The sequence below is a fragment of the Urocampus carinirostris genome, chromosome 19 (genome assembly GCF_059441175.1).
Source record: "Urocampus carinirostris isolate Australia breed hairy pipefish chromosome 19, RoL_Ucar_1.0, whole genome shotgun sequence".
Taxonomy (NCBI): domain Eukaryota; kingdom Metazoa; phylum Chordata; class Actinopteri; order Syngnathiformes; family Syngnathidae; genus Urocampus; species Urocampus carinirostris.
In genome coordinates, this window is record NC_142367.1 from 23,041,108 (window position 1) to 23,064,718 (window position 23,611).

At 44.2% G+C, this 23,611-nt stretch overlaps 1 protein-coding gene across 1 annotated transcript; it reads left to right on the forward strand.

Annotated features, from left to right (window-relative positions):
• The first annotated feature begins 50 nt into the window (after positions 1-50).
• pth3r (parathyroid hormone 3 receptor) lies at positions 51-18,208 on the forward strand. Its single transcript, XM_088323530.1, has 13 exons — positions 51-128; positions 5,870-5,975; positions 9,100-9,210; positions 9,271-9,395; positions 11,092-11,186; positions 11,270-11,420; positions 12,937-13,090; positions 13,165-13,225; positions 13,291-13,357; positions 13,443-13,537; positions 15,817-15,958; positions 16,021-16,062; positions 17,789-18,208. Exons 1-13 carry the CDS (start codon positions 51-53, stop codon positions 18,206-18,208), a joined length of 1,647 nt encoding a protein of 548 aa, XP_088179656.1.
• The last annotated feature ends 5,403 nt before the right edge of the window (positions 18,209-23,611 follow it).

Here is a 23,611-nt window from a genome sequence, read left to right on the forward strand (position 1 = left end):
GGGAAAAATGAGATTTCACATGGAAAATCATCGAACTTGAAGTTCACGCTATGAAAGACGAGATGTTGCCCCGGCTCGGACTGGCTTTTTTGTTCTTTCTTCATGGCGTAATACCAGTGACAGGAATGGTAAGTACACACACTTTGTCTCATATCAGTGATTGACAAGTCAAGTCATGTTTATTTCTATAGCCCTTAATCACAAAGAGTCTCAAAGGGCTGCACAGATTAAAGACTATTGCAAACTACAGACTATTATGACAACATCCCCTGATCTAAAACCTACATGACGGAAAGGAAAAACTAAAAATTCCTGTTCATTTTTTTGGCCCTATTCTATTGTACTGTATCATAATGAATTCTATTCTATTCTATTCTCACATCTCACACTATTCTAGTGTATCGTATTGAATTGTATTCTATTCTATTCTATCGTGTTGAATTCTATTCTATTCTATTCTATCGTGTTGAATTCTATTCTATTCTATTCTATTCTATTGTATTCTATTCTGTTTTCAATTCAATTCTATTGTTTTCATTTCATTTCATATTCTATTCTATTCTATTCTATTTTAGTGTATGGTATTGAATTGTATTCTATTTTATTCAGTTTTCTGTTCGATTCAATTCTATTCTATTCTATTCTAGTGTAGTGTATCATATGCAATTGTATTCTATTCTATCGTGTTGAATTCTATTCTATTCTATTCTATTTTAGTGTATGGTATTGAATTGTATTCTATTTTATTCTGTTTTCTGTTCGATTCAATTCTATTCTATTCTATTCTAGTGTAGTGTAGTTTATCATATGCAATTGTATTCTATTCTATCATGTTGAATTCTATTCTATTCTATTCTATTGAATTGTATTCTATTCTGTTTTCTGTTCAATTCTCATCTCATCAGCTGGACCGCTTATCCTCAGTAGGGTCGCGGGGGTGCTGGAGCCCATCCCAGCAATCATCGGGCAGTGGGCAGGGGACACCCTGAACTGGTTGCCAGACAATCGCAGGGCACACAGGGACAGACAACTCACTCGCTCATTCACACCTAGGGACAATTTGTACCGGCCAATTCACCTGAAACGCATGTTTTTGGAATGTGGGAGGAAATTGGAGTGCCCGGAGGAAACCCACGCAAGCACGGGGAGAACATACAAACTCCGCACAGGAAGTCTGGAGCTGGATTTGAACCCACGCAAGAGGTTCCCATGACATGAACTGTGCCGTACATGCGCTAACCACTGCGCTGCCGTGCTGCCCCTGTTCAATTCAATTCTATTCTAGTGTATCGTATTGAATTCTATTCTATTCTATAAAATTATATTCTATAAAATTGTGTTTTATATTGTAGCAAGGGTCCACAACTTTTCTGAGTTTTTTTTGCTCTGGTGAGTACAAAAAGCAACCAGTTTTCTATGCATTTCAAAAATAACATACCAGGTTATTACTATGTTATTTTGACGTTATTACCAGGGTGCAATTAATAGAACCTTTAAAACAGGCGTCGCCAACCTTTTTGAAGCTGAGAGCTACGTTTTTGTGACTGATTGGCTCAAAGGGCACCCAGTTTGGTATGCGTTTCTGAAATAACATGTTATTACTAGGTTTTTACCATGTTATTACCAGGTTGTGATTATTAGAGGTTAAAATAGGCTCATTCAACTACTGAACACATGCCAGTTAGAAAAAAAAATCAAGGAAAATCACAAAAAGAAATTATATATCTTCAGAACCAGTCGGGCTACTCAAAAAGTTTTAGGGGGCTAACGGGTGCCCACGGACACCACCTTGGAGACCCCTGCCTTAAATCATCTTCCCTGTATGAGGCAATAAATCATTTCAGTTATATGCTCATTCTTAAAAATATTTTTGGGAGGAATCGATCTCGTATTTGGAGACACTGATCTCGTCAATGATTTTCAACGCCAAATCAAATTCCCTAGAAAATCTCAATGTGTCATGATTACCGATGTGAGGCACCTGTGCCCGCTCCTTTGGCGCCAACTGCCTTGGAATCTGATTGGCTCCCTGTCACTAGTTAAACCCACTGCTTTCTGTCACCTGTTGTCAGTACGTCTACAAACCTCAGTTTTACTCTAGGCAAGCTTTTATCGACCCCGACTCCCACCTGTTTGTTGCTCCCGTCTGTTCCCCGGCTTTGACCTGTTTTTGATCCTGACCGCGTCTACTCTCCCGTCCCGGATTTCAACCTTTTTGTCCCCGACCACGTCTACTCTCCACTCCTGGCTTACAACTCGTTTCCGACCCCGACCACGTTTTTGCTCTCTGTCCCGGCTACTGACCCGTTTTTCTGTTCCCGACACGGCCATCGCTCGCCACGGAAGTCGCACTTCCGCTTCCAGAGCGACCTTCTTCCCGCGCCCAGCGATCACCGGATCTTGGGTGCAACCCTTCCCTTTCTTCCAATAAAACTTGAGCGAAACGTAACGCAAGTGGGTCCTGTCTCCGTTCTGGTCCTGACACTACGACCCATGTTGGTGACACCTATATTGAAGAATGCGCAAAAAATACAATAAAATAATCACAAACTGAGCAAAATAGCAGTAAAAACAGAACTTTAATTTTTACTGGTAAATTCATATTTTATCCCTTCTATAATTTCAAACCATCGTTTTTTTTTTACAAATCCAAACAAGTTTTTTTGCTATGAATCAAACATTTGTTCCTCAGCAGAAGAAATAGCACTTTCGACATTGGGCTGAGTATGAAAATTTTCACGGAGCAGTGTGAACTGTTTTTGTTTCTAGGAAACATGGCGGTCGCTCAGCAAAGATATGAAAAAAAACAACTCGAATTGAGATTCAGGGATTAACTCCAGTCGCTAAATTGTGGCATCATTTTCTTATTTTTAAGTTGATTCAAATATATATTTTTTCCCGTGTTGTTTTGATTTTTCCTGGCCAAATATCCGAGTAACGAGCGCCAAATGACAAAAGCAACATATATCACTCCAGCTCTAACCCGCAACGTCAGAAGAAGACCCGGGGTCTGCTTTCCCTCACCGATCTCCATTAGCGATGACAGCCTAGCCACCTTTGCCCCCCCCAAAGTTCAACATGGCGCCATCTGCCTAAAAATTCAAAATAGTTTGCGTTTGTGAAAAAAAAATGGCCACCGGGACTATTTCCATGGATGCTGTGCAAAACTTGAACTGCGCGATAGTAAGCCACTCAATTCCATAATTTTTCTGAGAAGAAGAAACAAAATGGGGATTGGATTGGGCTGCTTGGAATGGTCAGGGATCAGGAGCTGCAGTGTCCAAATTTGGCCGCCAGAGGGCGTTAGAACAATACAATACATTATTTAAACGTCTCATCTCATTAGCTGCACCGCTTATCCTCAGTAGGGTTGCGGGGGTTCTGGAGCCCATCCCAGCAATCATCGGGCAGTGGGCAAGGGACACCCTGAACTGGTTGCCAGCCAATCGCAGGGCACACAGGGACAGACAACTCGCCCATTCTCTTCTAGGGACAATTTGGACCGGCCAATCCACCTGAAATGCATGTCTTTGGAATGTGGGAAGAAACCGGAGTTCCCGGAGAAAACCCACGCAAGCACGGGGAGAACATACAAACTCCACACAGGAAGTCCGGTAGCTGGATTTGAACCCACACAGGAGGTTCCCAAGACCTTAGAACTGTGCCGCACACGCGCTAACCACTGCGCCGCCTTGCTGCCCCACCGGCTCGGTGGCCTTGGGGATATGGCGCACGCCCCGAGACTGGGAGGTTGTGGTTCAAGCCTCGGCCGAGTCATACCTAAGACTTAAACATTGGTACCCGTTGCCTCCCTGCTTGGCGTTCAGCATTAGGGGTTGGAATTGGGGGCTTTGCTCACCTAATGACTCCCAACACCTCAGTTGGGTTGAGCGAGGGGGCTGGGAACCCCCTCCTCTAAATCAATCTCCCAAAAAGAGTCAGAAATGACTCTAGCCACCTCCCACTAGGGGGACATGGCTGTGGTATATATATATATTATTTAAACATATCATTTTTAAATTTGGGGACTTCACAAGCAGGAGTGTTTCGAAACATCATTTTCTTATCGAGCATTCTCAGGAAAGCTTCTTCCAGGAATCACCACGCGAGCCCCACTAGCGCTATTGCATTTCCCAATATTTCTGTATTGACTTGGGCCGAGAGTCCGAGTTCTCAAAACAAATGTTACCCGCTCGACATTCCGAAGGGAAGCCAAATTCACCTACTGGCAGTTTTGTTTCCAATGGGCCGCCTGATGAAATGTGTCTTTTGGGCTCCTAGACTTTTTCCTGTGACGTACAACCATCTTGGATCCTTTGTCGGAATCCAGTGTTTTCAGAACAAATAGAGGTTTAATAGTCATCGCCTGCTGGTGGCCGAGCTAACATTTGTGCAAGTGAAGCGAGACAACTTCGAACCTCAAAGAAACATAAAAAATGAGTTAGGATTCCGTGGAGCCCTTCCGGTTCGGGCGGCGGGACGCAAAGGGCCTGGCGGGGCATCGTGACATACCGCGTCTTCTCTCAACTATTTCGCAACACCATGAGGCAGCTCTTCAAAATCTCCCGGAGGAGCTGACAGTTTACCCTAGTTGGTTCAAAATGGTGGACGAGCTGAAATTTCCTGCTGGTGTTTGTCTTTGGCGGTGGTCGGGGGCAGGAAGTGACAATGTTTTAGAGCATTGGTTCTCAACTGGTCTGACTTGAAAAGGATTTTGCAATTGAAAGCAGAGAGAGTAGGAAAACTGTCATGATTACTGACACTGATTGGCTGCCTGTCTCTTTTTAAACCCCCGCACTATTCCCAATCTCTCGTATCGTTCATACCCCATATTTTTTGTATTTAAATTTGAACAGGTGAATAGTTGGACATCGTTTGATCTCGTCTTGTAAATTGTTCCAAAGTTTGACTCCGCACACAGACACACACATACTTTTCCTGGTGGTTCTCACCTTTGCATTATAGTTTAAAGTGAATTTGGCTTTATTCATTATTGAAATGCTTTTAGATACTTGAGTTTGTATGTGTGGGATGTGTGTTTTCCAGCTTAATTTATTGTCTATGATGACCCCTAAATACTTAATTTCTGATACAATGTCTATTGCAGCACCAAGCTAAGTCAAGTCATGTTTATTTGTTTGGCCCTTAATCACAAAGAGTCTCAAAGGGTTGTACCGACCACTGATTATTGCAAACCAAAGACTATTATGACACCATCCCCTGATCTAAAACCTACATGAAGGCAAGGGAAAACTCAAAAACCTTAAGTCACGTTTATTTGTTTGGCCCTTAATCACAAAGAGTCTCAAAGGGCTGCACATATCAAATACTATTGCAAACCAAAGACTATTATGACACCATCCCCGATCTAAAACCTACATGAGGGCAAATAATACACAGATATTATCAACATAAAATATAGGTTATTCATATGCTATAGAGTAGAAGTGTTTTTTAAGCTTATCACACCTTGGATGGGTCCTGGACTAAGTGGATTGGCTCCAACCAGAGAGATGTCTCTTGAGACCAAAGACAGGATCGTCAAACTTCTTGAAGAAGGTAACCCTACTTGTATGGTTGCCAAAGATGTGGGCTGTTCAGTCACCATCCATTTTTACATCTAAATCTTGATTTGCCTTGCGATTACTAAAGTGTAAAGTGAAAAAGCTAGTGTGCAGGACGTGAGAGACTAAATAGACACGCAGAATTCCCCAAATTCCCCTTACAAACGATTTACAAGCCGAGCATTTCTGGGGTGGGCGTCAACCCTTTCCTCCCACCCCAAAAAATCCTGCCCGGAATATCACACATAGCGGAAAGTGTTAAATTCTCTCCACGATCTGACAGGCAACGTCTATTTTCCGTCCAGGTGGACTCGGACGACGTCATCACGCGTGACGAGCAGATCTTTGTGCTGATTGGTGCTCGCGACAAATGCGAGAACAGCGTCCGGTCGCAAATGGCCCTCGTGCAAGGTAATTAAAATTTGTCATTTACCAAATGCAAATGACGGTAATTGTTTCGGGTTGTCGGCGGAATCGAACGAAGGTCGGGGGAGGTTGAAGGCTCCATCGGAGAGCGCGGTTATTGCGGCGGTGATGTATTGCGGGTCATATCCGGCGAACCCGGTGAAGCTCAGATAAAGGCCAGACGTTTTTCATTGGTGTCAAGTGAAAATGCAGATGAGCCGAGAGATTGTTTTCGTTTTCGTGATGCATTTGAACCCGTCACGGATGGAAAAACTATTTGTTTTTAAACCAATTGTATGGTGTCTTTCATTAGAAGTTTTAAAGGGTATTGTCCAGTCAAGTCAAGTCCTGTTTATCTGTGACGCCCTTGATCACAAGGAGTCTCAAAGGGCTGCACAGACCATAGACTATTGCAAACCACAGACTATAATGACACCATCCCCTGATCTAAAACCAACATGAGGGCAAGGAAAAACTCAAAAACCTCAACATGAAGAAAATGAAGAAACCTTAAGAAGGGACAGTCTAAAAGGGCTGTACAGACCACAGACTATTGCAAACTACAGACTATTATGACACCATCCCCTGATCTAAAACCGACATGAGGGCAAGGAAAAACTCAAAAACCTCAAGTAAACTCATGTTTATTTGTGATGCTCTTAATCACAAGGAGTCTCAAAGGGCCTATAGACCACAGACTATTACAAACTATATACTATTACGACACCATCCCCTGATCTAAACCTACATGAAGGCAAGGAAAAACTCAAAACCTCAGAATGAAGACAATGAAGAAACCTTGAGAAGGGACAGTCTCAAAAAGCTGCACAGACCACAGACTATTGCAAACCACAGACTATTATGACACCATCCCCTGATCTACAACCGACATGAGGGCAAGGAAAAACTCAAAAACTTCAACATGAAGAAAATGAAGAAACCTTGAGAAGGGACACTCTATAAAGGCTGTACAGACCACAGACTATTGCAAACTACAGACTATAATGACACCATCCCCAAGGAAAAACTCAAAAACCTCAAGTCATGTCATGTTTATTTGGATAGCCCTTAATAACAAAGAGTCTCAAAGGGATGCGCAGACCACAGATTATTGCAAACTACAGACTATTATCACACCATCCCCTGATCTAAAACCTACATGAGGGCAAGGAAAAACTCAAAAACCTCAGCTTGCGGAAAATGAAGAAACCTTGGAAGGGACCGCACATGAGGTAGTCCTCCTTCCAGGATGACCAGGCTACAACAGATGTTGAGGCCAGTCTGAAAACTGAAAAAAGAAAAGAAAATAATACATCAACCAAAAAAAGACAAACAAAAGAAGAAGAAAATAAAGGAAAATCATATAAAATGGGGGGAAGGGATGGATACTGGATAGCAGTTCATTTTCTCCGGTGTTCAAATACTTATTTGCAGCTGTATCTCACAAATAAATCATTACAAAATCATCCATTGTGATTTCTGGATTTTTCTTTTTAGTTTATCTCTCTCACAGTGGACATGCACCTGTGATGAAAATTTAAGACCCCTCCGTGATTTCTAAATGGGGTGATAGCAAAATACCTGAGAGTTTAAATACTTATTTTCTTCACTGAATACATCGCTTTTCAAGTCACTGAAGACCTTCACTCGTACCCATTCACACACACACTCACACACCATTTGCGGGCAACATGTTTATGCTTGCTTCTAAGGCATTGGGGGTTCAGTGTCTTTGACATTTAACTCTGAGGATATCGAACCTGTGACATTTGGTCTCAAGACAAATGTTCTACCTCCTGACCTACAGCCGCCCCAATTAGGGAGCCCTGGATTATAGGTTGTACTTTGGAATCCCTGGTAATTTTAGTTCCTTGGTTTCTTGGCTTAAAACCCAGAAAATCATCTCAAAATATCACACGTCATTTTTACGTACTTCGATAACATCAGTATGCCCGTTGAAGGATTTTATACATTTGACTGTAAAGGATTTTATACCATTGACTCATAATGCAATGAAGATTTTCACTGAGTAGGCTTAAGTTCAATGACAGGTCAGGCTGTTCCAAATCTAGTCTAGTTCTGTTGATAACAGGGGGCAGCACGGCGGCGCAGTGGTTAGCGCGTGTGCGGCACAGTTTTGAGGTCATGGGTTCAAATCCAGCTACCAGACTTCCTGTGCGGAGTTTGTATGTTCTCCTCCGGGCACTCCCACATTCCAAAAACATGCATTTCAGGTGAATTGGCCGGTCCAGATTGTCCCTAGGTGTGAATGAGCGAGCGAGTTGTCTGTCCCTGTGTGCCCTGCGATTGGCAGGCAACCAGTTCAGGGTGTCCCCTGCCCACTGCCCGATGATTGCTGGGATGGGCTCCAGCACCCCCCGCGACCCTACTGAGGATAAGTGGTGCAGATGGATGGATGTTGATAACAGGACTCTGACCGAGAATGGCAGGCGTTGTTTTGAGAAACGCAGACATCGGGACGCTTGTCTATGAGATGGTGAAGCCCAGGGGGCTTCCTTGGCATGCCCATGGGAGGAGCCGGCACACCATTATGCGGGGAGAAGATGGCCAATCAGAGAAAGCTAAAGGACTTCAGAAGAAGGCTTCCCACAGACCCAAAACGTCGCTAATTCGGCCCTTTTCGATGGAGTACACTTAGTTAAATTGTTAAGGAAATTAAATCTGCCCTGATGGAACGGAATCTGGGCCCAAGGACGGAAAAACAGGTCTATAGTAGGGACAGGAGAGCAAAAACGTGGTCGGGGTCAGAAACAGGTCGTAAGCCTGGACGGAAGAGTAGATGTGGTTGGGATCAAAAACGAGTCGTAAGCCGGGACAAACAGGGAGATCAGGAACAGGCAGATGGAAAAACAGGTGCAAAAACAGGACAGGCGGGAGTCGGTGTCAAAAAGGCTTGCTTTGTCACAACGTGTGAAAATGTCGTCTTTCCTGTTCATTTTTCCCTCAAGAAACGAGCGCGCATAAATTGTTGTTGAATGTAGGTTGTGTTTGATTAATAGAGTCAGATAACTCCTTTGAACAATTAGGTAAACGCTACATTTTGATATTTAATTCCCAAAACCGTTTTCATTTTCCTCCTGGGGTTTTCCTTCCTGGACACGCCGTAAAGAAGGCGACTGCATCCCGGAGTGGGACGGCATCATCTGCTGGCCGAAGAGCTGCGCCGGTCAACTGGTGTCGGTCGGATGTCCCGAATACATCTACGACTTCAACCACGGAGGTGGAAAGAGGAACCGTGTTCTTTGTTCGACCTGGGGTTGATGTCCCCGTCCCTTTCCAGGTCGGGCCTATCGCCAATGTGACGCTTCGGGGAACTGGGAGCAAGTGTCCATCATCAACCGGACGTGGGCCAACTACAGCGAGTGCACCACCTACTTGTCGGCAAATTACAGGACTCAGGAAGAAGTAGGTATTGGTATTGGAGTAATCCAAAAGTAATTGAAAGTAATCAAGTTAAAAAACCCTGGTAAGAAGGTACCTTACTTACCCCTAAACATAGTAGCGAGTTGAGTCACCTTTGGTAGCATAACAAAAATAAAACATTCAATTGGTGATAAGTCTTTCTTTGGAGGAATTTTGGCCCATTCTTCTTTGCAGATTTGTTTCAAATCGGCCATATTCAAGGGTTTTCTAGCATGAACTACCTGTTTAAGTGTCATGACCAGAATGGAATCTGGACCCAATTGCATAATTTTTAAGAAAGTAGCAGTTAGCACGTATCCGTTAGCATAATTTGTTAGCATGAAGCAGTTAGCATGTAGCAGTTAGTATGGAGCTATAACAATTAGATATTATGATAGTTTTTTCAGCATGTAGCTGTTAGCATAAATTGTCTATACTTAACTGTTAGGCAGTATCTGTTAGCATAATTTGTAAGCAAGAAGCAGTTAGCATTGACCAATCAGTGTTTACAGCTAGCATAAGTAAGCATATCATCAGCCAATCCCAGTAAATATTTGGGCTGGCATAGCTGCGCCAGCCCAACTCATCACTGACAGTGGTTACAGCTAGCATGAGTAAGTATAGCATCAGCCAATCCCAGCAAATATTTGAATATTTGAACAAGTTTTATTGAAAGAAAGAGGAAGGGCTGCACCCAGGATCTGGTGCTCGCTGGACGTGGGAAGCAAGTCGCTCTTGCAATCGATTTTGATTCCAAACACGGAAGTGGATCTTCCGTAGCGGGCGATGGCGGTGTCAGGGACGAAAAAACAGGTCGATAGCCGGGACAGGAGAGCAAAAACGTGGTCGGGGTCAGAAACGGGTCGTAAGCCGGGACAGGAGAGCAGACGTGGTTGGGATCAAAAACGAGTCGTAAGCCGGGACAAACGGGGAAATCAGGAACGGGCAGGTGTAAAAACGGGTGCTAAAATGGGACAGGCGGGAGTCGGGGTCAAAAAGGCTTGCCTTGTCACAACAGAGGTTCGCAGACGGACTGACAAACGGAGAGTGACAGGACTGGGATTAAAAAGGGACAGGGAGCCGAATGAGCCGGCACAGGTGATTCAAATCGGTAATAATGACATCAAGGTCAAACCTCAATTAGATTTTAATCCAGACTTTCACTTGGCTACTCCGGAACCTACATTTTGAGGTGTGTTTCAGATCGTTGTACTACTGCATATCACAAGAAGGCTTGAGTTTAAGGGAACCAACTGCTGGCTGGATGTTCTCCTTCATGATCTGCTGGTAAACACCAGAATTCATGATTCTGTCATCCACAGCAAGTTGTCCTGGTCCTGAGGCAGCAAAGCAGCCCCAGTCCATCACACTCCCACCACCATGCTTCACGATTGGCATTATTTTCATTTTTCTTTTGCTGTGTCATTTTCTCGCCAGCTGTTTTTTCAGAAGTCTTGAGGATAATCAAGATGCTTTTCAGCAAATGTGAGACTTTGTGTTCTTTAGTGTGGTATTCATCTAGGAACTCTCCTATGGATGCCATTTTTGGCCAGTGTATTTCTTATTGTGGAGTCATAAACACTGACCTTAACCTAAGTTTGACACCTTTGTGAGTGAGGAATATGCAAAAAACACCGAATTCAGGAGGGGAGGGCGTGTTTTTTCAACCTTTTTTGATTCAAGGAACATTATTTTGCAGAAGGTGTTTGAAAGACTGCATCTAATGTACACCGTTGGCTACTCCATCTCTCTGGCATCTCTCCTGGTGGCAGTCTTCATCCTATGCTACTTCAAGTAAGCTACATCTTAGACAGTATTCGCAGTATATAGTTTCCGAATTAACAGCAATTCTGTATTCCGATATACCGTATATCCAGAAGACTCCACTGCACCCGCAACTACATCCACGTGCACCTATTCTCGTCCTTCATATGCCGAGCTGTTAGCATCTTTGTGAAGGATGCGGTGCTCTACTCTGTCACCGGCGAGGGTGCCGAAGCCGAGCCACTGGGACAGAAGCAGCACATGGTAACATCCATCCATCCATTATCTGCACCGCTTATCCTCAGTAGGGTCGCGGGGGAGCTAGAGCCCATCCCAGCTATCTTCGGGCAGTGGGCAGGGGACAACCTGGACTGGTTTCCAGCCAATCACAGGGCACATAGAGACAGACAACTCACTCACTCATTCACACCTAGGGACAATTTGGACCGGCCAATTCACCTGACATGCATGTTTTTGGAAAGTGGGAGGAAACCAGAGTGCCGGGAGGAAACCACATGGTAACATCTCTCTGCTCACAGTAATATGAGATCAGGGATAAAGGATCACGGCCGTAGGAGTACGCTTTACTGTTTTGCTGGACAGAACGGCAGAAGAGAGCCACCATGCCCGACAGAAATGGACTCCACCAGGCCTCGCTCGCAGCAATATGTGATTGGGGATAATGGATTGTGGCCCCACAAGTGCTGTTCATTTCCAGTAGACAGTACAGCAAAAAAAGTGCTGCCAGACCTAACAATTCAATCTAGAATAATGGATTGCAGCCACAACCATGCATTTCAAAGCCACCAGGCCCGACAGAAATGGACTCCGCCAGGCCTCGCTCGCAGCAATATGTGATTGGGGAAAATGGATTGAGGCCCCACAAGTGCTGTTCATTTTCGGTAGACAGTACAGCAAAAAAGTGCCAGACCTGACAATAATGCGCTCTGCTGGCACCCACTCGCAGTTATATTCGATCAGGGATAATGGATTGCAGCCACAACCGTGCATTTTGAAGCCGCCAGGCCCGACAAAAATGGACTGTGCTGCCCCCTGCTTGCAGTTATATGCAATCTAAGACAATGGTACGCAGCTGCATGTTTACAGTTTACGTTTTGGTGGACAAAACCGCAAAAAATGGCCCAAGCTTGCAGCATTATGCAAAATCTGGGATAATAGATTGCGGCCCCTTGAGTACAGTTCACTTTTTGGTGGATAAAATGACAAAAAAGAGCCGCCATTCCCGAAAAAAAATGGACTCTGCCAGCCTCTGTTTGAAGCAATATATGATTGGGGATAATGGCCACAATTGTACATTACATTTTAGATGGAAATAAGGACAAAAAAGAGTTGCCAGGCCCGAACAAAATGGCGCTCTGCTGGCCTGAGCTTGCAGCAATATGCAAATTCTGGGATAATAGATCTTGGCCCCTCGAGTACCGTTCACTTTTTCGTGGATAAAATGACAAAAAAGAGCCGCCATGCCCGAAAAAAATGGACTCTGCCGGCCCCTGCTTGCAACAATATATGATAGGGGATAACGGATTGCAGCCACAACCGTGCATTTAATTTATTCTGCTGGCCTGAGCTTGCAGCAAAATTTGGGATAATAGATCACAACTCACCACTTACAGTTCACTTTTTGATGGACAAAACGGCAAACGAGAGTTGCCAGACCTTCCATAAATGTGCCCTTGAAGCCCGCGCACGCAGCAATATGAGACGGGGGGATAATGGATCTGAAATTATTTTTCAAAACCCGCCTTTTTTGTGTTTTTAGGCTGGCTGCAAAGTGGCCGTCACCTTGTTCCTCTACTTCCTGGCAACCAATCACTACTGGATTTTGGTGGAAGGTCTTTACCTCCACAGCCTGATCTTCATGGCCTTTCTCTCCGACAAGAACTACCTGTGGGCGCTCACCATCATCGGCTGGGGTAACTTTGCTCATTCCCAGGGGTTTAAGAAGATCCCTCGCCCGGGGCACCAATTTCCCCGGTTTTGATTTCAGGGGTCCCGGCTTTGTTCGTGTCCATTTGGGTCAGCGTCCGGGCGTCCCTGGCGGACACACAGTGAGTCCGACCTCGATAGTCCAGAACTGGAATAGATCTGGAGACAACTTCTTCACTTTCTACAGGTGTTGGGACATCAGCGCTGGAAACCTGAAGTGGATTTATCAAGTTCCAATTCTGGCGGCCATTGTCGTAAGGAAGATGGAGCGATTGGCTAAACAGATATCAATATGGCAATGCGCATGAGGCATTTACGTGGACGTTTGCTCTCCTGCAGGTGAATTTCCTGCTTTTTGTCAACATCATCCGCGTTTTGGCCTCCAAATTGTGGGAAACCAAAACTGGAAAACTGGATCCACGGCAACAATATCGGTATGAACCCCTTCACGTTCGAGAGCAGGGGTCTCAAGATCCATTGGTCGGGTCAAATAAGTTTTTCCACAAAAATGGCGCTGTTCTTAAAGGGACAGTGTTTTATACTTGTCCACTAGAGTGCAAGTAAAAATGAAGGATGATTACAAACTAGAGAGAATGAATTTGTCACCAGACTTAATTAAGGAAAGACAAAAAGAAGGAAAAATTATGTTTTTGGAAGAATAAAAAATAGGAGGAAGAAAGAGTGGCAAAAAAAGGAAATCGGGGAATAAAAAGAAAAGTGTGAGAGGGAGAGCGAAAAGAAAATAGGGAAAATGAAAGAAAGATAGAAAAGGAATTAAAAACAAAAAGATAAAAATTCGGGAAAAAAATGCAATTTTTTTCCTTTTTTTCTTTTTCTTTTTCTCTTTGCTTTCTCATTTTCTCAGTTTTTTGTCCTTTTTCTTTTCTCTTTTTTAATCTCTCTTTTCTTTTTCCTTTTTCTTATTTTCAAAACTAATAAGGTGCGGTAAACAAAAACTGAAAACAATTTAAATTCTCTTCCTTTTTTTAATTTCTCTATTTTTCTTTTTGAGTTTTCATTTTTGTCCTTTTTCTTCTTTCTTTAATATTTTTTATTTTCTTTTTCTTTCCTCTTCTTTTCAAAAGTAACAAGGTGCACCAGAGAAAAACAGGAATAATTGCAATCCTCTTCCTTTTTTCTTTTCATTTCTCTATTTTTTAAAATGTTTTCCTCCGGTTTTTTTCTTTTTTTTTCTTTTTTTTCTTTTTAATCTCTTTTTCTTTTCTTCTTTTTTATTCCTCTTCTTTTCAAAAGTAATAAGGTGCGTTACACAAAAACAGAAAGCAATGAGATTCTCTTCCTTTTTACTTTTCATTTCCCCTTTTATCATTTTTCATTATTCTGTGCTTTTTTCTATTTTTGACTTGTTTTTCTTTTTTATCTCTTTTCTTTTCTTTTTCCTTTTCTTATTTCTCTTCTTTTCTAAGGAAACATGGTGCTTGAGACAAAAAAACGGGGAAAAAAATAAATTCTCTTCCTTTTTTCTTTTCATTTCTCTATTTTTCTTTTTTCTTTCTTTCATGTTCTCTGTTGTTTTTTTTCATTTTTGTCCTTCTCCTTTTTTTAATCTTTTATCCTTTTTCTTTTCTTATTCCTCTTCTTTTCAAAAGTCACAAGGTGCACGAGAGAAAAACAGGAATAAATGCAATTTTCTTCCTTTTTTCTTTATATTTTTCAATTTTTTTTAATGAGAAATGTTTTCTCCGTTTTTATTATCTTTTTAAAATCTTTTTTATTTTCTTCCTTCTCTTTTTATTCCTCTTCTTTTCAAAAGTAATAAGGTGCGTTAGACAAAAACGGAAAGCAATGCAATTCTCTTCCTTTTTACTTTTCATTTCCCTTTTTATCTTTTTTTTTCATTTTTCTCAGGGTTTTTTTTCTATTTTTGACTTGTTTTTCTTTTTCATCTCTTTTTTCTTTTCTTATTTCTCTTCTTTTCTAAGGAAAGATGGTGCGTGAGACAAAATAACAGGGAAAATTGTAATTTTCTTCCTTTTTACCTTTCATTTCTCTTTTTCTTTTTTCTTTTCTCATTTTCTCCTCCCTTTTTCTATTTTTGTCCTAATTCTTTTTTTTTTTAATTTCTTTTTTTTCTTTCCTTTTTTCATTCCTCTTCTTTTCAAAAGTAATTAGTTGCGGAAAAAATAGTGCAATTCTCTTTTCTCTTGTTTTCACTTTTTCATTTTTTCATTTTTCCCTGCTTCTTTTTCCTGTTTGCCCTCTTTTCTTTTTTTATTCACTTTTTTCTTTTCTTTTCGAAAGTAACAAAAATGTGAATAAATGCAGTTTTCTTTTTTTTTCTTTTCATTTTTCCGTTTTTTTAAATGATAATTTTTTTTCTGTTTTTTTCTTTCTTTGTCTTTTTTTCTTTTCATTCTTTTTTTATTCCTCTCCTTTGCGTTAGACAAAAACGGAGAAAAAATGCATTTCTCTCTTCTCTATTTTTTATTTTTTCATTTTTCTCTGCTTCTCTTTCTTGTTTGCCCTCTTTTTTTTTCTGTCTCTTTTTTTCTTTTCTTTTTCTGTCTCTTTTTTCTTTTCCTTTTTTATTTCTCTTCTTTTCAAAGGGAACAAAAAAAGACAAAAAAACGGGAAAATTTTGAACTTTCCTATTAGGGTGGGGGGGCTTCAAACCATCCTCCCGGGGGGCGGCGGGTTCGAGACCCTGGTTCTAGACCGGGTCCCCCTTAACCCCTCCCACTTTTCTCGGTAGGAAGCTCCTGAAGTCCACCCTGGTGCTCATGCCCCTGTTCGGGGTCCACTACATGGTCTTCATGGCGCTCCCCTACACCGAAGTCTCTGGACTCTTGTGGCAAGTCCAGATGCACTACGAGATGTTTTTCAACTCGTCGCAGGTCGGACCCGAACCATCTCCTCCTTTCCGTTCCTGTTTTGATTGTCGATTTCGTATTTCCAGGGCTTCTTTGTGGCCTTCATCTACTGTTTCTGCAACGGCGAGGTAGGGCCGCAACAACGAATCGATGAAGTCGGTTAAGACGGGTGATTGATTCATGAGCCACTGTGACGCTGGGAGTTGTAGTACCACTGTAGTCCAGCAGGGGGCGCCAAGACTTTTTTTTTCAAATAAGTTACTTTTTTTTCATCTTTTTGTTTATTGAACATTGCGTCATTCCAAACAAAATTGGCCCCTAGTGTATGCTTAGTGAAACCGCAGGTTAGATGCACTAGTGGCCAAAACAAACTGCAGAGTATGGCGGCACATTGTAAAGAATAAGAAACAGAGAGAAAGCGAGAGGACACAGGAAGACAGAACGATCGAGAGAAAGAGAGCGAAAAACCAAGGAAAAAGGGAAAACACAGAGAGAAAAAGTAGTGAAAAAACATCAAAGAAAAAGAAAGTAAAATGCAAGCACAAAGAGACTACAAGAAAAAAAAAGGGAAAAGTAAAGCAAAGGAGTAGGAGGAAAAGAAGAGAACAAAAGAAAGGAGAGGGAGAGAAAGACATTTAGATTAAAAAAAGACATGGGAAGACAGAAAAAGGGAGAGAGTGAAAAAGGAAAAAAATGGAAAAAGGACCAAGGGAGAACGTGTTGGAGAGAGATAAAGGGCGGCATTAGCTCAGGAGGTAGAGCGTTCGTCTTGGGATCAAGAGATCGCAGGTTCGATTCCCGTGTTATATGTCAAAGTCTCCTTGGGCAAGACACTGAATCCCTAATGCCCCCATCCTGGTCTTGTGTCTCACCGACTCCAGATCAGTTACCCAAGAAACAGATGACATGAAGCTACAATTTGTGGGGAAACGGCTCTTGTATTTTAATCATTGCAGAGACCTGGGTCAATCTGAGGATACCTGATTATACTTTTGTATAATGACATTAAAGTGTCATGATTGCTAATTCAGGGCACCTGCGACTGCAACAGCCACGGAATCTGATTGGCTGTTGAACTCCTTTTAAACCCCCGTCTTCCAAGAGGAAGCTGTCAGACTGTCTGCGAACCTATGCTTTCAGCGAGGCAAGCTCTGTACTATCTGACATTCTCCTGCCCTGTTTTCTCCTGCCTGATACCTGTTGCCGACCTCTTTTCTGGACCCGTTTCTGCCCTTGCTCCTCCGTCCCGGCCATCGACCTGTTTTCCAGCTGCACTTTTGTATAATGACATTAAAGTGTCACGATTGCTAATTCAGGGTACCTGCGACTGCCCTGTTGGCGCCGACATCTGATTGGCTGTTGAACTCCTTTTAAACCCCTGTCTTCCAAGAGGAAGCTGTCAGACTGTCTGCGAACCTATGCTTTCAGCTAGGCAAGCTCTGTACTAGCTGACATTCTCCTGCCCTGTTTTCTCCTGCCTGATACCTGTTGCCGACCTGTTTCTGGACCTGTTTCTGCTCTTGCTCCCCCTTCCCGGCCATCGACCTGTTTTCCCGCCGCCTACGACAAAGTCGTACTGCGCTGCTCTCTAGTTCAATAAAGAACGCTATTGGGTCCTGTCTCCGTTTCTGGCTTGAGACTTAAAGACCATTTATTCGATTGCAATTGTGTTTTTGTTTGTAGATCTATAGTTGTTATTTTGTCACAGACGCTTACTCTCAGTCGGTAATGACGTCCCCTCGAGGTGAATTAGCCCCTCGGGTGCTTTTACGAAGGTGCGACGCGATGTGCGGATTTTCTCGGGGGGTTCCGGTCTCCGTTAACCCCGATAACCGAGGGGCTTTTCCCTTTCAGGTGCAGGCGGAGGTGAAGAAGGCGTGGCTCCGAAGAAGCCTGGCCCTGGACCTGAAACAAAAAGCCAGGATCACCAGCAGTAACGGCGGCGGCAGTTGCTACTACGGGGGCTTGACTTCTCACGCTACCACCACGCACAGCGTCTGCACGTCCGCCGCAAACTACCGCGCCGGAGGAGGGGGAGCCGGCCTCAGACCCTCCCGCCAGGCCGGCCTCCACCAGCAAAGTCATCTGCCGAGGTACGCGGCCCCCGAATGCGAGAACTCGGCGAAGAAGGCGGGGGCCGGGGGGCCCGGCGGGGTTTTCGTCAGGCAGGCCAGAGCTAGCAAGAAAAACCAGGAGTCTAAAGATACTTTGGCCCCTGCAGATGGAGATCTAGACCTGTTCCTGTCTGTGAAGGAACTGGAGACCGTCCTGTGAATCAGTGGTCCGCAGACCCTGGGGACACAGACCGGTACTGGACCCTGGGTCTTTTGGGAGGGATTTTGCTATCGATCCAAATCAATACAAGATGGTATCGACCGATACCGATACTTTTCGCTTGGAAATGTCAGGAATAATCGAATCCCTACTCCTTGAGTTAGTATATATATTTATGATAAACACAGCACAAAGATTTGACGGAAAATTATTACTCTTTGTTTTTACATTTTTACAATATCATTTTTCAATCACCACAACCTAACTTTAAAAGTCCATGCACCCACCTACCTACCTATCTACCTACCTACCTACTGATCCATCCGTCTAACCATCCACCTACCTACCCATGTATCCGTCCATCCATCCATTTATCCATCCACCTACTTACCCATCCACCTACCTACCCATCTATCCACCCGCCAACCAATCCATTCATCCATCCTTCATCCACCTACCTACCTACCTACCTACCTACCTACCCACCTCCCTACTGATCCATCCATCTATCCATCCTCCTACCTACCCATCCATCTACCCATCCACATACCTACCTACCTCCATACTGATCCATCCATCTAACCATCTACCTACCTACCCATTCATCCATCCATCCATCTATTCATCCACCTACCTACCCATCCATCCACCCACCCACCTACCTACCTACCCACCTACTGATCCACCTAGCTACCCATCCACCTACCTACCTTCCTACCTACCTACCTACCCATCCACCTACCTACCTTCCTATCTACCTACCTACCTACAAACCTACCTACCTACTGATCCATCCATCTAACCATCCACCTAGCTACTCATCCATCTATCCATTCACCTACCCATTCACCTACCTACCTACCTACCTACTGATTCATCCATCTAACCATCCACCTACCTACCCATTCATCCATCCATCTATCCATCCACCTACCTACCCATCCACCTACCTACCTACCTACCTACCTACTGATCCATCAATCTAACATCCACCTACCTACCCATTCATCCATCCATCCATCCATCCATCCATCTATCCATCCACCTACCTACCTACCTACCTACCTACCTACCTACCTTCTGATCCATCTAACCATCCACCTACCTACCCATTCATTCATCCATCCATCCATCCATCTAACCATCCACCTACCTACCGATCCACCTACCTACCTACCTACCTACCTACTGATCCATCCATCTAACCATCCACCTACCTACCCATTCATCCATCCATCTATCCATCCACCTAGCTAACCATTCACCTTCCTACCCATCCACCTACCTACCTACCTACCTACCTACTGATCCATCCATCTAACCATCCACCTACCTACCCATTCATCCATCCATCCATCCTACCTACCCATTCATCCATTCATCCATCTATCCATCCACCTACCTACCCACCTACCTACCTACCTACTGATCCATCCATCTAACCATCCACCTACCTACCCATTCATTCATGCATCCATCCATTTATCCATCCTCCTACCTACCGATCCACCTACCTACCTACTGATCCATCCATCTAACCATCGACCCATCTACCCATCCATCTATCCATCCACCTACCTACCTACCTACCTACCTACCTACCTACCTACCTACCTACCTACCTACCTACCTACCTACTGATCCATCCATCTAACCATCCACCTACCTACCCATTCATCCATCCATCTATCCATCCACCTAGCTAACCATTCACCTTCCTACCCATCCACCTACCTACCTACCTACCTACCTACTGATCCATCCATCTAACCATCCACCTACCTACCCATTCATCCATCCATCTATCCATCCACCTACCTACCCATCCACCTACCTACCTACCTACCTACCTACTGATCCATCAATCTAACATCCACCTACCTACCCATTCATCCATCCATCCATCCATCCATCCATCTATCCATCCACCTACCTACCTACCTACCTACCTACCTACCTACCTACCTACCTTCTGATCCATCTAACCATCCACCTACCTACCCATTCATTCATCCATCCATCCATCCATCTAACCATCCACCTACCTACCGATCCACCTACCTACCTACCTACCTACCTACTGATCCATCCATCTAACCATCCATCCACCTACCTACCCATTCATCCATTCATCCATCTATCCATCCACCTACCTACCCATCCACCCACCTACCTACCTACCTACCTACCTACTGATCCATCCATCTAACATCCACCTACCTACCCATTCATCCATCCATCCATCCATCCACCTACCTACCCACCTACCTACCTACCTACTGATCCATCCATCTAACCATCCACCTACCTACCCATTCATCCATCCATCCATCCTACCTACCCATTCATCCATTCATCCATCTATCCATCCACCTACCTACCCACCTACCTACCTACCTACTGATCCATCCATCTAACCATCCACCTACCTACCCATTCATTCATGCATCCATCCATTTATCCATCCTCCTACCTACCGATCCACCTACCTACCTACTGATCCATCCATCTAACCATCGACCCATCTACCCATCCATCTATCCATCCACCTACCTACCTACCTACCTACCTACCTACCTACCTACCTACTGATCCATCCATCTAACCATCCACCTACCTACCCATTCATCCATCCATCTATCCATCCACCTAGCTAACCATTCACCTTCCTACCCATCCACCTACCTACCTACCTACCTACCTACTGATCCATCCATCTAACCATCCACCTACCTACCCATTCATCCATCCATCCATCCTACCTACCCATTCATCCATTCATCCATCTATCCATCCACCTACCTACCCACCTACCTACCTACCTACTGATCCATCCATCTAACCATCCACCTACCTACCCATTCATTCATGCATCCATCCATTTATCCATCCTCCTACCTACCGATCCACCTACCTACCTACTGATCCATCCATCTAACCATCGACCCATCTACCCATCCATCTATCCATCCACCTACCTACCTACCTACCTACCTACCTACCTACCTACCTACCTACCTACCTACCTACCTACCTACCTACCTACCTACCTACTGATCCATCCATCTAACCATCCACCTACCTACCCATTCATCCATCCATCTATCCATCCACCTAGCTAACCATTCACCTTCCTACCCATCCACCTACCTACCTACCTACCTACCTACTGATCCATCCATCTAACCATCCACCTACCTACCCATTCATCCATCCATCCATCCTACCTACCCATTCATCCATTCATCCATCTATCCATCCACCTACCTACCCACCTACCTACCTACCTACTGATCCATCCATCTAACCATCCACCTACCTACCCATTCATTCATGCATCCATCCATTTATCCATCCTCCTACCTACCGATCCACCTACCTACCTACTGATCCATCCATCTAACCATCGACCCATCTACCCATCCATCTATCCATCCACCTACCTACCTACCTACCTACCTACCTACCTACCTACCTACCTACCTACTGATCCATCCATCTAACCATCCTACCTACCCATTCATCCATCCATCTATCCATCCACCTAGCTAACCTTTCACCTTCCTACCCATCCACCTACCTACCTACCTACCTACCTACTGATCCATCCATCTAACCATCCACCTACCTACCCATTCATCCATCCATCTATCCATCCACCTAGCTAACCATTCACCTTCCTACCCATCCACCTACCTACCTACCTACCTACCTACTGATCCATCCATCTAACCATCCACCTACCTACCCATTCATCCATCCATCCATCCTACCTACCCATTCATCCATTCATCCATCTATCCATCCACCTACCTACCCACCTACCTACCTACCTACTGATCCATCCATCTAACCATCCACCTACCTACCCATTCATTCATGCATCCATCCATTTATCCATCCTCCTACCTACCGATCCACCTACCTACCTACTGATCCATCCATCTAACCATCGACCCATCTACCCATCCATCTATCCATCCACCTACCTACCTACCTACCTACCTACCTACCTACCTACCTACCTACCTACCTACCTACCTACCTACCTACCTACCTACTGATCCATCCATCTAACCATCCACCTACCTACCCATTCATCCATCCATCTATCCATCCACCTAGCTAACCATTCACCTTCCTACCCATCCACCTACCTACCTACCTACCTACCTACTGATCCATCCATCTAACCATCCACCTACCTACCCATTCATCCATCCATCCATCCTACCTACCCATTCATCCATTCATCCATCTATCCATCCACCTACCTACCCACCTACCTACCTACCTACTGATCCATCCATCTAACCATCCACCTACCTACCCATTCATTCATGCATCCATCCATTTATCCATCCTCCTACCTACCGATCCACCTACCTACCTACTGATCCATCCATCTAACCATCGACCCATCTACCCATCCATCTATCCATCCACCTACCTACCTACCTACCTACCTACCTACCTACTGATCCATCCATCTAACATCCACCTACCTACCCATTCATCCATCCATCCATCCATCCACCTACCTACCCACCTACCTACCTACCTACTGATCCATCCATCTAACCATCCACCTACCTACCCATTCATCCATCCATCCATCCTACCTACCCATTCATCCATTCATCCATCTATCCATCCACCTACCTACCCACCTACCTACCTACCTACTGATCCATCCATCTAACCATCCACCTACCTACCCATTCATTCATGCATCCATCCATTTATCCATCCTCCTACCTACCGATCCACCTACCTACCTACTGATCCATCCATCTAACCATCGACCCATCTACCCATCCATCTATCCATCCACCTACCTACCTACCTACCTACCTACCTACCTACCTACCTACCTACCTACCTACCTACCTACTGATCCATCCATCTAACCATCCACCTACCTACCCATTCATCCATCCATCTATCCATCCACCTAGCTAACCATTCACCTTCCTACCCATCCACCTACCTACCTACCTACCTACCTACTGATCCATCCATCTAACCATCCACCTACCTACCCATTCATCCATCCATCCATCCTACCTACCCATTCATCCATTCATCCATCTATCCATCCACCTACCTACCCACCTACCTACCTACCTACTGATCCATCCATCTAACCATCCACCTACCTACCCATTCATTCATGCATCCATCCATTTATCCATCCTCCTACCTACCGATCCACCTACCTACCTACTGATCCATCCATCTAACCATCGACCCATCTACCCATCCATCTATCCATCCACCTACCTACCTACCTACCTACCTACCTACCTACCTACCTACCTATCTACCTACCTACCTACCTACCTACCTACCTACCTACCTACCTACTGATCCATCCATCTAACCATCCACCTACCTACCCAT

Coding starts and splice junctions, on each gene's coding strand:
- pth3r (XM_088323530.1), top strand. CDS start 51: ATGAAAGACGAGATGTTGCCCCGGCTCGGACTGGCTTTTTTGTTCTTT. Junction 9,396..11,091: donor ATTACAGGACTCAGGAAGAA/GTAGGTATTGGT, acceptor ATTATTTTGCAG/AAGGTGTTTGAAAGACTGCA. Junction 13,358..13,442: donor CAATTCTGGCGGCCATTGTC/GTAAGGAAGATG, acceptor GCTCTCCTGCAG/GTGAATTTCCTGCTTTTTGT.